The sequence below is a fragment of the Pistacia vera genome, unplaced genomic scaffold (genome assembly GCF_008641045.1).
Source record: "Pistacia vera cultivar Batoury unplaced genomic scaffold, PisVer_v2 Contig980, whole genome shotgun sequence".
Lineage (NCBI taxonomy): Eukaryota > Viridiplantae > Streptophyta > Magnoliopsida > Sapindales > Anacardiaceae > Pistacia > Pistacia vera.
In genome coordinates, this window is record NW_022196868.1 from 106,288 (window position 1) to 121,348 (window position 15,061).

A 15,061-nucleotide genomic window follows, 5' to 3' on the forward strand; every position below is an offset into this window, starting at 1 on the left:
GAGAGTCCGAGCCCTAGGGTTTTATCAATTTCCAATTATCCTCGCCAAGGTCTCTTCAATTACAGATTTTAAGTTATGGTTTGATTTTAATATTTTTTTTTCTGAAATTGTTTTAATAGTTTTTTAACATATAGAGAAAATTATGGTGGAGGGATACTGGAATCGGCAGCAGGCGTCTCTACTCCCTTCTGGTCCCATGCTTAAACGACCCCGTTCTGATTACAGTAACTTCGTATTTCTTTTCACTTTTCAGAAAAAAATTCAATTCCTTAGTTTATTTTTGTGGCAGTGCGATGATTCTCTAATTTGTTTGATTCTATGGGAGACTACGTTTTTTATTTTATTTAATTTTGAAAATAAATGAAAGTGATTGGGGACAAATAATAAAAATTAACTTTTCTCAGGCAGTCGATAAATATGTCTCAAGATTTTATTTTTTAAATTTTGCTTCCACTTTAGATTTTTGTACTACTGCATTGTTGTGTAAATGATGGTAATCAAAGTTACAGAGGAGGTTAATGATATTATTAATAGTATTTTCCTTTTTTTATCATCAATCAGAATTGTTTCTTTACATAAATTGCTAGGCAGTTAGAGATGTTGCGATTTATTAACTTCTTTTTATAGTCAATATTTAAATATTATCCTCCATCCTGGGGAACTTTTTCCATTTTCAGCTCAAACTCTATTGAAATGAAAGTGAGTTATGAAGGTGGCGAAATGGGAACTCTTTATTATGTGATGTTTGGAGTATGAATGTGTGATAGTTGTGCCCATTGCTGATAGTTCACTAATGTCTTTGATTCTTAACAACATTGCAGATCTTCCCCAGTCTGGGATGTCTTCACGTCATGAGAGGCATGGTTATTTATCACGAGATGATGATCGTGGTGAGCATCGGTGATCGGTCTGTAAAGGATACAAGAACTATTGGATCAGCATATGGTCGATATCTCCAGAGTGCAGTATCTTCTTCAACCTTGAAATTGCATGTGTTTCACTGCCTTGGCATATACATGTTTTTTGTTTGCTAAAATGATCAATGTAATTGATGTTGAAGCAATATATTTCTTTTCCTTCTGGAGAAGCCAGTGCATTAGGAGGAGCTAGGTCAGGAATGGGTGTTAGTGGTGGAATGGCTGGTATTCCAATTGCTGATGGTGTGAGCGGTCGTCCTGGAATCATTGGTCGAGATATGGTGTCAAACGGTCCCAGTAGGGATTTAGATGATCGTCTCCCAGTGGAGACCATGGCTAGGCCAGACCGTGAAACATTACCTCTGCCTCCTGATGTTTCCAACACTCTGTATGTTGAGGGACTTCCTCCAGACACCACAAGGAGAGAAGTAGCTCGTATCCTTTTTGATACATTAGCACTTAGAAATGACAGTGATCTTTGTTTTTCTTATTTCATGCTATTCTACTAATATTGCTCACGATTAGTTGTTTTTATTCCTTTACCTCACTGTTTAGATATTTTTCGACCTTTTGTGGGATATAAAGAAGTGAGACTTGTGAGCAAAGAATCCAAACAGGTAAGTGGACAGTATCCTTTTGCGAACTCTATCAATAACGATCTTTGTAGCTCCAGAATGTTTCAGTTTATGTTCCTACCTATTAATCATTTGTTCAACTTGGTTTTCTTATCATGTTTTGCAAATAAGTTGTTGGAAGTCTGATGCTTTTTCCATACTAAAGCCATGGTTCATTAACAATGCAGCGTGGTGGAGACCCTCTTATCTTTGTTTTGTCGATTTTGCAAGTCCAGCCTGTGCAGCCACTGCAATGAGTGCCTTGCAAGGTGATTATTCATTCTTCTCATGAATCTTGACAGTTATCCGTGCTACTCAAATTCAGACATTTAAATTTGGAAATGGAGATGATTAAGTGGGCATCAAATGCCATCTGCTGCCTTTCTTTGCATATCTGTTATGACTTACTATTTTGCAAGGCATCATAAGTCTTAAAAGGTTGTAATATCTCTAATTGCTGGACTATATTCATTGTCTGACATATATACCCACATCATGAGTTATCTTAAATTTTTAGAGTTTCTGACTTTACAGTTGGATTTATGCGTACCGGTTATAAGATGGACAAAGATGACTCTGGTTCTAGATAATTGCGACTACAGTTCTCTCGGTTCCCAGGCCCAAGGTCTAGTTCTGGAACTCGTGGCAGGAGGTGAATTGTCCCTCGGTTAAACATTAGGGGTACACATATATTTATCTATCTAGATGTTTGTGGCAGTATGCCCGTTGTGGTTAAACTTTGCTGAAACTTAATTTAGATAGCTGAATCCTTCCGCCCTACCCAAATTATGAGCATTTGAGGTGCANAAGCAGGTGATAAAATTGTTGAATGAACTTCATGGGCTAAACAATTGGAACTCAGCTTAAAAGTTAAAAGTTGTGCTCTAATTATCAAACTCTTAAAACAATTGGTAGGTTTTAGATTACTAAGTAATTGCTTATTTAGGGTGTTTGGATATCTATGCACAGCCTATAGGCTCTTGAATATTTACACGAAAAAAGATCAAGGTGATGATTTACTGAATAGTTGCTGTAAATGTTTTGACATTAAGGTTTTTGTTAACTATTTTCTAATTGTTATTCAACAGTTCTAAGCTCCGTGCTAGACAAAAAGAACGGCTAGCACGGAGGAATACAGTTGAAGAATTGCGTCATCTTGAGGCAACACCTGGACCTGAGTTACCTCTACATTTTGCTGCTAATGAGAAAGATGGGGATCGAGTGACTGAATTGGTTCAAGAAGTCAGAGAAAAGTCTTCAGCAATTGGTTTAGAGGATGAGAAAGTCACTTGGCCCTCAGAGGCACCAAAGAGTAAGGGCGACTTAGCTCTAAGGCTGGGTAGGCTTTCAAAACACAAAATGGGCAGTCATTTGGATATTTCTGTCAATTCTCTTGCTCAGCCCTCTCCTGACAATATCCCTCCAAGTCACCATTATCAGGGCACAGGCTATACAAGCACACTTCCTCCCAACAATTTGTTACCGGTTCTGGGGTTATGTGCTCCCAATGCTAGTCAAATAGAATCACATAGAAACTTTTCAAGGTCACATGGTAGACATAGCAAGTCAGCTACTGGACCAGAATTTCCATTTAGTCTAGCTCCTAATTCTGGAACTTCAATTGAGACAGAAGTAAAAGGTCGGGAGGGTACTCCAGACAAAACAAAGTTGCATGATGTGTCAGCTGAAGCTTTACAACATCGTATTAGAGGTAGCATGCCAGATAATCGACTCCCATTTATTCCGGTAACCTCCTTCTCTATAGAATTTTGAATGCTGTTCTCTTATAAAAATATGCTACTCCGTTTATGCATATTTTTGCTTTCTTTTTCTGTGCAGTATCCTCTGCCTTCCTCACATGGAAAAATTTCTGACCGTCTAGAAAGTGCTGCTGCTGCTGCATTTGCTGAATTTCAGGAGAAGTATATGTTACCAAATTTACCTTTTGATGAGAAATTGCCACCTAGATTTCCTTTTCCTGCGACCAGCACAGGAGCTCCACATCATGACTTGTTACCTAGCTTGTCACTGGGGAGCAGACTTGAAGCTGTAAATGACTGCATAAAAGACCTTCCAGCAATGCCTCTCTTGCCAAATTTGAAATTCCTCCCACAAGATGCACCCAGATATAATCAGCAAGAGAGGGAAGTTCATCCCACATTGGGTTTAGGTCAGACACCATCCACATTTTCTTCAATTCCTGAAAATCACCGGAGAGTGCTTGAAAACATAATGATGAGGACTGGGCCTGCTTCCAACATGTATAGAAAGAAACTAAAAGTAGATAGCTGGTCTGAAGATGAACTCGATTTTCTCTGGATTGGAGTTCGCAGACATGGTCGGGGCAATTGGACTGCTATGCTTAGAGACCCCAGAATGAAATTCTCCAAGCATAAAACTCCGGAAGATTTGGCAGCTAGGTGGGAGGAGGAACAGCTTAAGATATTGGACGGTCCCGCTTTTCCAGTGCAAAAAACTACCAAGCCAAGTAAATCTACCAAATCTTCCTTGTTTCCAAGCATTCCTGATGGAATGATGTCACGGGCACTGCAAGGAAGTAAATTTGTCTTGCCGCCAAAATTTCAAGCACACTTAACGGACATGAAATTGGGCTTTTCTGATCTCACCGCTGGCCTGCCAGGTTTTGATCCATCAGAACAAGTTAGTTTGCAAAATGAGCATTTTCCACCCATTCCAACTTGGAATCCTGAAAAATTTCGGGGAAATTTTGTTGGAGATTCTTGTGCTGGACCCTCTGGTAGACCTGGGACTTCTTCAAGTGTACCATTGGAGAAGCCCTTTATGCTCAATTCTTTGGGAGTGAGCAATTTGGGTTCACTGGGTATGAACTCTGGTGGCTCTGATTTACTGAGAAGGGGGGATGAAGACATTTCAGCGAGAAGTGGGAAGTTGCGCAGTCTTCTGGACAGATCTTTTAATATGTTGCGTGACTCCAACAATAATGTGGGAAGTGGTGAATCCACCAGTTCAGGACTTCTCCCTGAACCAAACAAAGGGCTTAACAATTCTCATTCAAAGGGGAAAGAAGTAGTTGGAAGTAGTTCTTCAAAGAACAAACTACCTCATTGGCTTCGGGAAGCTGTAGGTGCCCCTGCTAAACCGCCAGATCCTGAACTGCCGCCTACTGTTTCAGCAATTGCTCAATCAGTTCGCTTACTATATGGGGAAGATAAACCAACCATTCCTCCATTTGAGATACCGGCACCACCTCCTCCCCAACCAAAGGATCCAAGACGTAGTCTAAAAAAGAAGAAGAAGCGGAAGTCGCATATGCATTGGGACAGTGCTGGGAGCAGCCAGATGTTTCAAAGTGGCCTCCCTAATAACAATGCTGCTTCAAGTTCTATTCTTCCGGTTCCACCATTTCAAATGCCCCCGCAACATATTACTGGAACTCCAGGGCTTCCTTCAGCAGAATCTGACCTTAATTTGCATCCTCTCAATTTAAATATGATGAACCCACCGTCTTCTTCGGCATACCTAATCCCCCCAAAGAAAACGAGCTCAGGACTGTCCCCCTCTCCAGAAGTGCTTCAACTGGTAGCATCTTGTGTTGCTCCAGGCCCGCATTTGCCATCAGTTTCAGGCATTTCAAGCTCAAGCTTCCTTGAGAGCAAGTTCCCATTGCCGAAATCTTCCGACCAAGTTGACCTACCAGACCGACAAGGTTCACCCGAAACTATGAAAGCTGAACAGAGCTCACCCATTAACGATGATCGGCTCCAACTGGAACAACAAGAACAGCAAGATAGTGGTGAATCCAGCAAGACGCAATCAGACCCTTGTCGAACTGAACAGCCTGATGTCGAGGAAATATCCTCTGAGGGAACTCTGTCAGATCATCCTGTGAGTGACGATGAACCCTAGCCCTTCATAAATGAGTGAAAAAATAGGACAGTACTATTCTTTCATCCTGCTACTGGAGTTTCCAGGCTTTTCAATGATCTGCGCGAATTTTTGTAGCCATGGTGCAGAGTGATGAATTAGGACATATAGGATCATTTAGGACTCTTCTCGTGTAAAGTTTCTGTAACAGAAAAATGAAATATATAGTGTTGCCTGGTTGATATTTGCTTCTATCATTTTACAGCTCCTTCATGGCTTTATGCACAGGTTTCAACAATTTTTGGTGGCTGCTAATGGCCAGTTACTATTGAGAACAAAACGGTTGCATGTACAGTAAAAGGTAGATTGATAATATTTATTAAATCATAATAGCATAAATTTTAACGGTTTATGGTAAAATGGTAATTTGGTAATATTTAATAAATCATAATAACATATGCACTTGGTTCATTATTATGATACTTTTTAGAATAATATTTTGAAAAAAAGTAAAATTGTGTGATTATTACTTATTAGGATGTAGAATTTGGAAATTAACAAAAATACCTCTCTAAGTTTGTTTATTTACTAAACGCCCATATAATAAAATATTAAAAATTAATAAAAACACTTTCATCCACTAATTAAATACCGACAGTCAACCATCACCGTCGAAGGGTGGTTGGAGTCGTCGTATCGATGCACGATTGGTTGGATCTGGCCGGTTGTGCATCGATATGACATTTTCTTGTAAGATCCACGGTGGATATGGTCGGAAAATGTCAGATCTACTGCTAATGGCTAGATCTGACTGCATCAATGACGACCAAAGATATGACTATTGTTGACGACTTGCTACGGTTAAAGATCTGACCGTTAATAGCCAGATCTTTGGCCGTAGATCTGGTATTTTTCAACTAGATTCACCGTGGATTTGGCTAGAAAATGCTAGATTGGCGCACTACCGGCTAGATCCAGCCGACAGTGCGCCATTATATCAGATTTCGGCCAGCTTCTGAGGGTGGTGGCTAGAATCTGACAAATGTGGGTTGCTGGGGTGTTTTTGTCAATTTCTAAAAAAAAATTTGGGGGTGTTTAAAAAGAATTGAATACAAATCTAGGGTTTAAAAAAAATGAATAATATAGAATAATATTTTGAGAGTAAGAAAATAAATGTGTATTTTAGATAGATTAGGGAATAGAGTAGTGAAAATTTGTGTACCAAAGGGGCCCTAAATTTTAACAGTTTATGGTAAAAGTGTAATTTGATAATATTTATTAAATGATAACAACATAAATTTTAAAGGTTTATTAACAGCACATTAATGGAAGATGAATTTTTGTTATTTTGAAAACTATTGGGGAATTAATGTCATTACCTCTTCTCCTTATATAAATTGGTAAATATAAAATTAGAAATTCTTCTTTATTTATTTTACCAATCAATCGATGACTTCTTGTAAATAGGTTAATAGGTTCATTGCTCAGACTCAAAATATGATTAATCCGATATGGGTTACATGAAACCCGTTACGGTTCAAAAATTGGTACTATTGGTCGGGTGAAATTTTTTTGTGGGTTTGGAGCTGTGGTCGGTATGATCCGAAATGATATATACGTACAACTCCATGAATTTATTTTTTTTCTTTTTGAGTAAACAATTTATATTTTTCATGCAATTAAATATAAAGTTGTCTGCCATAATATAATTAATTATTTGAATTAAATATATATATATATTAATATTATTTTATTGCTCGAAATTGGTATAAGCTCATTTGCACATGCGATCCAGCATTTCTCTCTCTCTTTACACACACAATTAATTAATTAATTAAACTTGATTAATTAATTAATTAATTAATTATATTGTACTTTTAATCTCTATTCAATGAATATAATATATTCATTTTCAACTGCCCTTCACTAACAAACAAGATTAATTTCATCAACCATCTTTCAAACCCTCTTTTTTCTTTTTAATTTTAATATATTAAGAATTAAATAATAAATTTGTAATATATAACCATATGTCCATATTCATAATATAACCTCGATAAAAATTATAATAAAAAAAATTAAATAAATTCCAGTATATTTAATTTCTCAAGTAACCAAAACAAAGAAGATGGATCATTCCAACCTTCCACCAAAATTTATATACCTTACAAAAAGTATAAGAAAAAAAAAAAGGTCGTGATTACATAAAACGTTGGTTTTAATGTTATAAGTTTCACGTTGGACGTCGATATCAGTCTCGATATTGTAACCAAAAACCCTAAAAAATGGTGGTTAGGACTGCGAGGTTGGAGAGGAAGAGGGCTTTGAGGTGGCGACGAACCTTGAAGAGAAAGCGTAGAATTTGTAGTAATAATCTTCGTCGTCAACGAGGCTACCGGAGCCGGTGGTATCAAAGTTGAGAGAATAGCTCAAAGGGTCGTAGTGGCATTGGAATGAAGAGGAAGGTGGTCTGGTTCTGGAGGTGGAGAGGTTTGAATGGTGCAGCATTTTGGCGCCATGTTTCTTGAGCTTTTTGACGAGTTTAGAGAGGGTTTTCTTGCTCATGCAGCAGCAGTTTGAGTCCTTTTGTGAGGCAGCGGAGGTGGCGACGGAGGTGTTAGTGGAGGTGGTGCTTGTGGTGGCGGTGGTTTTTGGCCACCAGAGAAGCCACATTTCAACCATCATCTTCAGACTCTTCACTCTCTCTCTCTCTCTCTCTCTCTCTCTCTCTCTCTCTCTCTCTCTCTCTCTCTCTCTCTCTCTCTCAGTGGGTTGAGTTGAAAAGTTGGTAGTTTGTGAGAGTGTGGAAAGGTGAATGAAAGGTTCATTTATAGAGATTTGAGTGCGTGATTTGCACGGCTGAGGGAGAGCGTGGAGCTTGTTTTATTGGTTTCGTTACGAGAAAACCGAAAGTAAGGCAGGTTGTAAATAAAAACAACCACGGGTGGTAGCCGACGGTAAAAATAAAAAAAAGTTTTACGAACTTTAAGTTTGAGTATTCTATATATTATTATAAGGGTGGTTATTATGACTTTTATCAGATCAACAATTCAGAATTTAAAAGATTATTTAAAGTACGCATAAATTGATTCAAACATTCTCGATGATAAAAAAATGAAAAAAGATTATATATAAAAAATTTGTAAACTTATAACGTAACAATTATAAAATATATTTATACATTATTATACAATAAAAAAAGTCGGAAATCATATCATCCATACCTCTATCTAATGATATACTGTTATATGTGTATATATTTTTATTTCTGTCTAATTACTATTATTATTTGTTGATATTTACATAGATCATTAACAAATAAATACTTCTTAGGTTAGTTTATAAGTTCTACGTACTATTAACTAATAAGACACGTTCAGGTATATAACACTTTCGTAAAGTCTAAAAGCAAATATCTAAGATAAACGATGTTTACCTAAAGCTCGCGATATATGATTCATGTTCAATTGAGTTCAAACAAACATCGAAGGAGTAAGACATCATTTGATTAAATATAAAAAAAAAATTATTAATAGCAATTTATCCTGATCTAAAGATTTGAATATAGATTATTTTATAAATTTTAAAACCGTTGTCAAATACTTTTTCATAAATAATTTTATTAACAATACTCACCACCATTTTATCCTAAAAATACTCAGAAAAGCACTTTTTATTGTAGAAGCACTTCTAACGACAAATTTATTGATTAATTAATGAGATTTAATTCGGTGCCTAATGATAACCATCAATGGATTAATCAGATGTCATAGCTGACATTTTCTGAATGGGCAAGGGTACGATCGTCAATTCGACAAGAAATGATGCAAGGCAGTGAATACATCTTCTTACCTAATGTATTTCAGGCCAGCTGTACGGTGATCAGAAATAAAACAGAGAAGATTGATCACATGGGTCCCAATTATATATCGTCTTAAACTATGGTGATTTTTTAGCTGTATAAATCAATCATAGGGCCATCCAACATGCCACGTGGCTTGATCATATGCAGTGGGCCCACACTTGTGTTTTATGGATTTATTTAATATCATTTGATTAATAATGTTATAAAATCGATAAAAGTGTCTGAGTCAACGTGTGTTCACCTCAACCAATTTTTGATGTCCTCTACTAAAATGATGGATTTTAGATGGGGAATCAAATTTATGATCGTGCATCTATTTATATTATCCTCGATTTACTCTAACCATCTAGACTATTTACGAATGACTTATATATATATATATATATATATGACATATTCAATTATTTTGAAAGAAAGTATATTCAAGTCATATTCTTCTCAATTTAGGGTTCATTTAGATATGCTCAACCTGAATCAACCCTTTGTCATTTCCGATGTGACCAAGAGATTCAAGCTTATGGAAGCAGTGACACCAATTCTAACATTTTTGTTTTTTTTGTTTTTTTGATGACCCAGGGTATCGGGTCAGTTTACGTGTACTTCAACTATTCTTCCAAGATCTTGTAACAGGAACTATCAGTTAGATAAGAGCATCAGTGGTTATCTCTATTAGCATCTAAAGAAGGACTTGAATTTAAGATTTTTTAAGTAATACACTCAAGAGTTCTATCAAACCTTCGACCACCCAGAAGATGTTATCTATGTATATCTGTTTAATAAAATCTGGTTAAACTAAACCGTAATTTGGAATCATTATCCAATGTGACGAAGAGAGTCTCCAAGTCAATGGGATTGGATCGCAATGGGTAAAAGAAGTGTGGACACAGAGAAATCACATGGGTGCTCAGAATTAAGTCAGAACAAAATATAAGAAGTAATAAGGGAGAAAGAGGAAGAAGACGAAGAAGAAGAAGCTGCAGCACATGGGCATAGTTTGAAATGGAGGAAATAGACATTCACTTGGAGACATGAAATGAAGGTAAAAACATTAAAGCTTTAAACAAGAAAACATTTATTCTTTTATTTTTTAAAGTCTGCAAATAAATCTCTGAAAAAGTCTGCCATTTTCATAAGCCTTCAGCCTTCTTGTGATGGATGACTGATCATATCCACTCCACCCTCAAATAATTAAACTGTCCTCTCTTTATATCTATACGGGATCTTATTTTATGCTTCAGAAAAACGAATCAAACTTACTCTTGGCTTTATTCAAATCATAATCCCACTCATTTCTCTTACTTCTTTTTATCATTATACCTTCACATAAACCTAACTTAAAAAAATAATTTCTAAATAGATAAATTAATTAGTTTTGTAAACATTAAAAGATAATTTTTAATAAAAAAGAAAAAGAAAAAGAAAATTGCATCGATTAACTATAAAATTTTAGATTTTAATATAAGAGTAATACTATATTTACAACCCAATCTCACAAACTTTTTCTCATAACATTGAAATGACAACTCACAATTGGTCATAAAAACATTCCTCCTAGAGTAGCTGTTAATACGAATAACAGAAAGTATGTTATAACCATTTCAGTACGTTCAATGTACTCCACAGATAGAGGAATACATGAAGTTGAACATAGTAAAATAAGAAATTGAAAGATTTTGTTGAAATTGTTCGTTTGGAAATTTCCCGAAAAGCTAATCATAGGTTCTTCTCTACATCAGAACAATAGGGCTGTTATGCTCATTACTAAACTTGTTGAAGAGATGAAATAGAACCAAGGTATATCATTCAGGGCAGAATCAGACATTGACTGGAGCTGTCCAACTTGTAATGGGTTTCGCTTGTCCAATTGCTGTCACGACAAAGTTGTGAGAGAAAGTTTGTAAGATTGGATTGTGGACCAATCTTTATTATTAATATAAACCGAAAATAGTAAAAAACATATATAAATATCTTCATTAGCGAACTTTCGTCGATTCTAAAAAAGATTGATGTAAAGCGAAGATACTAAAATACATATATAAACATCTTCATTAGAGAACTTTCGTCAATGACCGACATAAACTGGAGATACAAAAAAAAACATATATAAACATCTTCACAAGAGAACTTTCGCCAATTCTGAATAAGATTGGGTATGGTAAATGGGTAGAGCTCAAGGAAGGAGTCCCATAGTGTGAGACAAACGTGGCTTTAATTTGATAAACTGGTTTGAGTAATTCATTTTCAAAAACTAATTCAAAGAAAAAGGGAATCCAACTACATATATACACTAAAACAGTCTATCAATTTGACTATGTGGGAGAAATAAGACTTTTAAAAAATAAAATTTTAACCTATATATCTTATTGGATACTCAAATATGAGGTAGAATTTGAATTGAAAGTAGAAGACAAAAAATGCTTTAAAATCAAATGTACTTTTAATGACAAAATATTAATCAAGCACATTAGCCAAGAACGGTATAGTTGTCTTTGGATTCATTATATTTATATTATAAAGTATTTATAATATATGCTTTAATTATTATTTTGTGTCTCAAAATAGATTGCTTGTAAAGAGGATTTTGGCTCTACTTTTAGCTAGTCAAACTCGAACATATCTACCTAACAAATTTCCCATTCTCTGTCTCCACCTAATCCAGGATTCCTTTTGCCCTTTTCAAAAACCCTTTCTCAAAATCTCTCAATTATTCAGGAAAAATATCTTCGACAACGAATATAGTATATATAATCAGCCAAAGACGACGTATGAGATATTTTATCTCTAGTATTAAGTTACTTCGACTACATTATCCAGTCAATATCATATAGCAAATGCTCTAAAGCGAATAAAAAGATGAAAACATATTAAAACTTTGGTGCGTCGTTAAGTAAACGACTAATTGTTAGCTTTTAGTTCATACATGTATTTAAGGTACGTTTGATTCAGAGAATATTATATTATTAAGAATGTTATATTAATGAAGAGATACCTTGAAGATTATTGTGAATGTTTAAAGAAATATGCTTGGTTAAGTTAAAATAAATTGGTGGATATGTTATATAGATTATTAAATTGTTCTCATTTTTAGATATTAATGTTATATTATTTTTTGAATCATTTTTTGAATCTCTTACATTTGAGATTTTGTTAAAACACCATAACCACATAAAAGTTTAATTTCTAGTAAAATCACCCCCACTCACCCCAAGCCACTACCCACTACTAGCCGTCAGCCACTATCGTTAGCCATGATGATAGTGATCGGAACGGAGCACGACCGACTAGATCTGATCGAAAACGGCCAGATGACCGTATATTTGGTCGAAAACAACCAGATCTACGGCCATCCGACGTTTATGGTCACTGATCTAGCTGAAAATGGCCACATCGGCTCACGACCAACCAGATTCGATTGGTCGTGCACCTTTCTGACAATGTCAGCCAGTAGTGGTGGTTGGCGGACGATAACGGTCCTAGGTGGCTTGCAATTTGTTTTAAATACGAGGGCATTACTATCCAAAACAGTTAATTAATTAGGGGTAAAATTGTAATGGCTGGTTCATGTAATTTAATTTCTAAATAAGAGCATTTTTGTCCTGAAATTAGGGTCAAATTGTAACAAAATAAGATTTTCAAGTAATTTCAAAATACATAAGAAAATGATGGTATTCAAATTACCACTTATATAACTAAGAGTAATTAATATTGATTTTGGAAAACTACTTAAATCTTATATTACTTGACAACTAAACGTGATAATTTAAATAATATAAGATAACATTACTTCATTAATGGAGGATTACCCCAACCTCCTCAAAGTTAAAATATATTACTAATAGATATTATCGAGCCAACTAAGGGTGCATTTGGTTCATTATTCTGATATTTTTTAGAATAATAACTTGAAAAAAGTAAAATTGGGTGGTTATTACGAGGTAGGATTTGAAAATTAACAAAAACACCCTATACGTTTGTTAATTTACTTACACCTCTGTAATAAAACATTGAAAATTAACAAAAACACCCCCACTCACCCATTAAATATTGGTAGCCGGCCACCACTATCGGAGGGTGATTAGAGTCTCCGTATCGACACACGACCGGTTGGATCTGGCCAGTCATGAGTCAATATGACCTTTTCTAACCAGATCCACCGTGGATCTGGCCAGAAAATGTTAGATCTATGGCCAGATCTAGTCATTGATGACCAGATTTGATGCGTTTGGTCATCAATGACGGCCAAAGATATGGTCATCGTTGATGGCTCGTTGACGACTAGCTACGGCCAAAGATCTGGCCTTTTTTGAAAAGGATAGATTGGCGCACTACCGGCCAGATCTAGTCGGTAGTACACCATTATATCAGATTTCGACTACATTTCGATGGTAGTGGCCGGAAGCTGGCAAATGTTGGTTGGTGGGGGTGTTTTTGTTAAATTTTAAACTTTTTTTGGGTGTTTAGTTAAATTAAAAAATCTAAGGGGTTTTAATAGTTGAATAAAATAGAATAGTATTTTCGGAAACAAATGTTTTTTTAAGACAAGATAGGGGAAAATTTTGGAAACACACTCTAAATCTTTTGATTTTTCGAATCTAGGTACTTAAATAAAAAAAGAAAAAGGTGGGCATAGCAAATCCCATATATGATGGTGTCAGAGTTAAGAGTCCACGCGATTTCAAAAGTTGAAAATTAAAATAAATAATAATTGAAAGTTGTTTTTCAATTGGGAAACTTGCTTGCCACTGCCACACTTTTATTTATTTATTTTAATTTTTTAAATTTAATATTCTAAATCTATGGGCTTCTGCCGGTTGACTGTTCCATAGCTTCACGTTACTCTATTTATTTTAATATTAAGAGACATATTTATTTATTTATATATTATTTTATTTTGGTTTCATATATAGGTTCATGTTACTCTACTACTGTAATACAATAAATGTCAAAATTAATAAGATAATTTTATACGGGAATCACCATAGAACTAAGTGCAAAATTGGAAAAAAAAAAAAAAAATACCCATTAGAAAAAATTGGCTTGTTTTTAAATAGGAAAAATTAAAGAATGACCACTGCCCTAGGTGGATTAAACAAATTGCCCTAGTAACTATTGTTACATTAACATGTGCATGATTTTTATAATTTAAAATTATTTTAAATGTTGTGATGATGTGTGTCGTGTTAAGGCTACGTTGTTGGTACTAGGTGTATGAAAACAAACTATTGGTAAGAGTTTATATTGTTGATGTAAGAGTTTTCGAGTTTGTATATGACATACAGTAACGGATCTAGAAATTTTTATTAGGATGAGCCAAAATCTAAAATATGCTATTAGTATTTTAAAAAAAAAATGGGGTGGGCCATGACGATCCACCGAAACTAGGCTGGATCGTCTCTGATGACATATGAGGTTCCTAGAATACCTGGATCCAAGGGACAAAATCTTTTAACTTAATTTTTTGACTTCAGTTGAGACAAAAAATTTCAACGTGAATATTCTTCAATCATTTTTGTATCGTCTAATTATAAAACAGACCTATAAAAACATGATACATCATTATATCTAACACTTTCTCAAAAAAAAAAAAAAAAAAAAAAAAAATTAAAATTAAAATTATGGAGGATAAGTGGATTCTATAAGAGGGAGGTGGGTCTTGGATGTGGCAACATGTAAAAGGTCATAAGAGATAAAGAGAATCTTTGAACAATTCAATCATTAATTACTTTCTTAATCACAAGGATTATTTTAATAATTTGGTTAAAACATGATTAGTGTATATACTAATTTAATTTAATCTAATACTTTTATTATTAAGTAAA

At 34.9% G+C, this 15,061-nt stretch overlaps 3 protein-coding genes across 3 annotated transcripts; 2 read left to right on the plus strand and 1 right to left on the minus strand.

Moving 5' to 3' along the window:
• The first annotated feature begins 5 nt into the window (after positions 1–5).
• On the plus strand, positions 6–2,334 carry LOC116121435 (RNA-binding protein 2-like). Its single transcript, XM_031407396.1, has 7 exons — positions 6–49; positions 135–224; positions 822–965; positions 1,061–1,352; positions 1,473–1,534; positions 1,720–1,800; positions 2,066–2,334. Exons 3-6 carry the CDS (start codon positions 852–854, stop codon positions 1,786–1,788), a joined length of 537 nt encoding a protein of 178 aa, XP_031263256.1. The 5' UTR covers positions 6–49; positions 135–224; positions 822–851; the 3' UTR covers positions 1,789–1,800; positions 2,066–2,334.
• On the plus strand, positions 2,102–5,634 carry LOC116121426 (protein CHROMATIN REMODELING 4-like). The gene is made up of 3 exons (XM_031407387.1): positions 2,102–2,190; positions 2,620–3,277; positions 3,371–5,634. Exons 1-3 carry the CDS (start codon positions 2,102–2,104, stop codon positions 5,417–5,419), a joined length of 2,796 nt encoding a protein of 931 aa, XP_031263247.1. The 3' UTR covers positions 5,420–5,634.
• Positions 5,635–7,496: 1,862 nt separating this feature from the next.
• Positions 7,497–8,097, minus strand: LOC116121422. The gene has a single exon (XM_031407385.1). It carries the CDS (start codon positions 8,060–8,062, stop codon positions 7,670–7,672), a length of 393 nt encoding a protein of 130 aa, XP_031263245.1. The 5' UTR covers positions 8,063–8,097; the 3' UTR covers positions 7,497–7,669.
• Positions 8,098–15,061: the final 6,964 nt, after the last annotated feature.

What these genes read in the sequence shown, in the direction of transcription:
- LOC116121435 (XM_031407396.1), top strand. Translation starts at nt 852, where the DNA reads ATGAGAGGCATGGTTATTTATCACGAGATGATGATCGTGGTGAGCATC. An exon ending in GTCGATATCTCCAGAGTGCA is followed by an intron (nt 966 to 1,060) that starts GTATCTTCTTCA and finishes TTGATGTTGAAG; the next exon opens with CAATATATTTCTTTTCCTTC. An exon ending in TGAGCAAAGAATCCAAACAG is followed by an intron (nt 1,535 to 1,719) that starts GTAAGTGGACAG and finishes TTAACAATGCAG; the next exon opens with CGTGGTGGAGACCCTCTTAT.
- LOC116121426 (XM_031407387.1), top strand. Translation starts at nt 2,102, where the DNA reads ATGACTCTGGTTCTAGATAATTGCGACTACAGTTCTCTCGGTTCCCAG. An exon ending in CTCGTGGCAGGAGGTGAATT is followed by an intron (nt 2,191 to 2,619) that starts GTCCCTCGGTTA and finishes GTTATTCAACAG; the next exon opens with TTCTAAGCTCCGTGCTAGAC. An exon ending in ATCGACTCCCATTTATTCCG is followed by an intron (nt 3,278 to 3,370) that starts GTAACCTCCTTC and finishes TTTTCTGTGCAG; the next exon opens with TATCCTCTGCCTTCCTCACA.
- LOC116121422 (XM_031407385.1), bottom strand. Translation starts at nt 8,062, where the DNA reads ATGATGGTTGAAATGTGGCTTCTCTGGTGGCCAAAAACCACCGCCACC.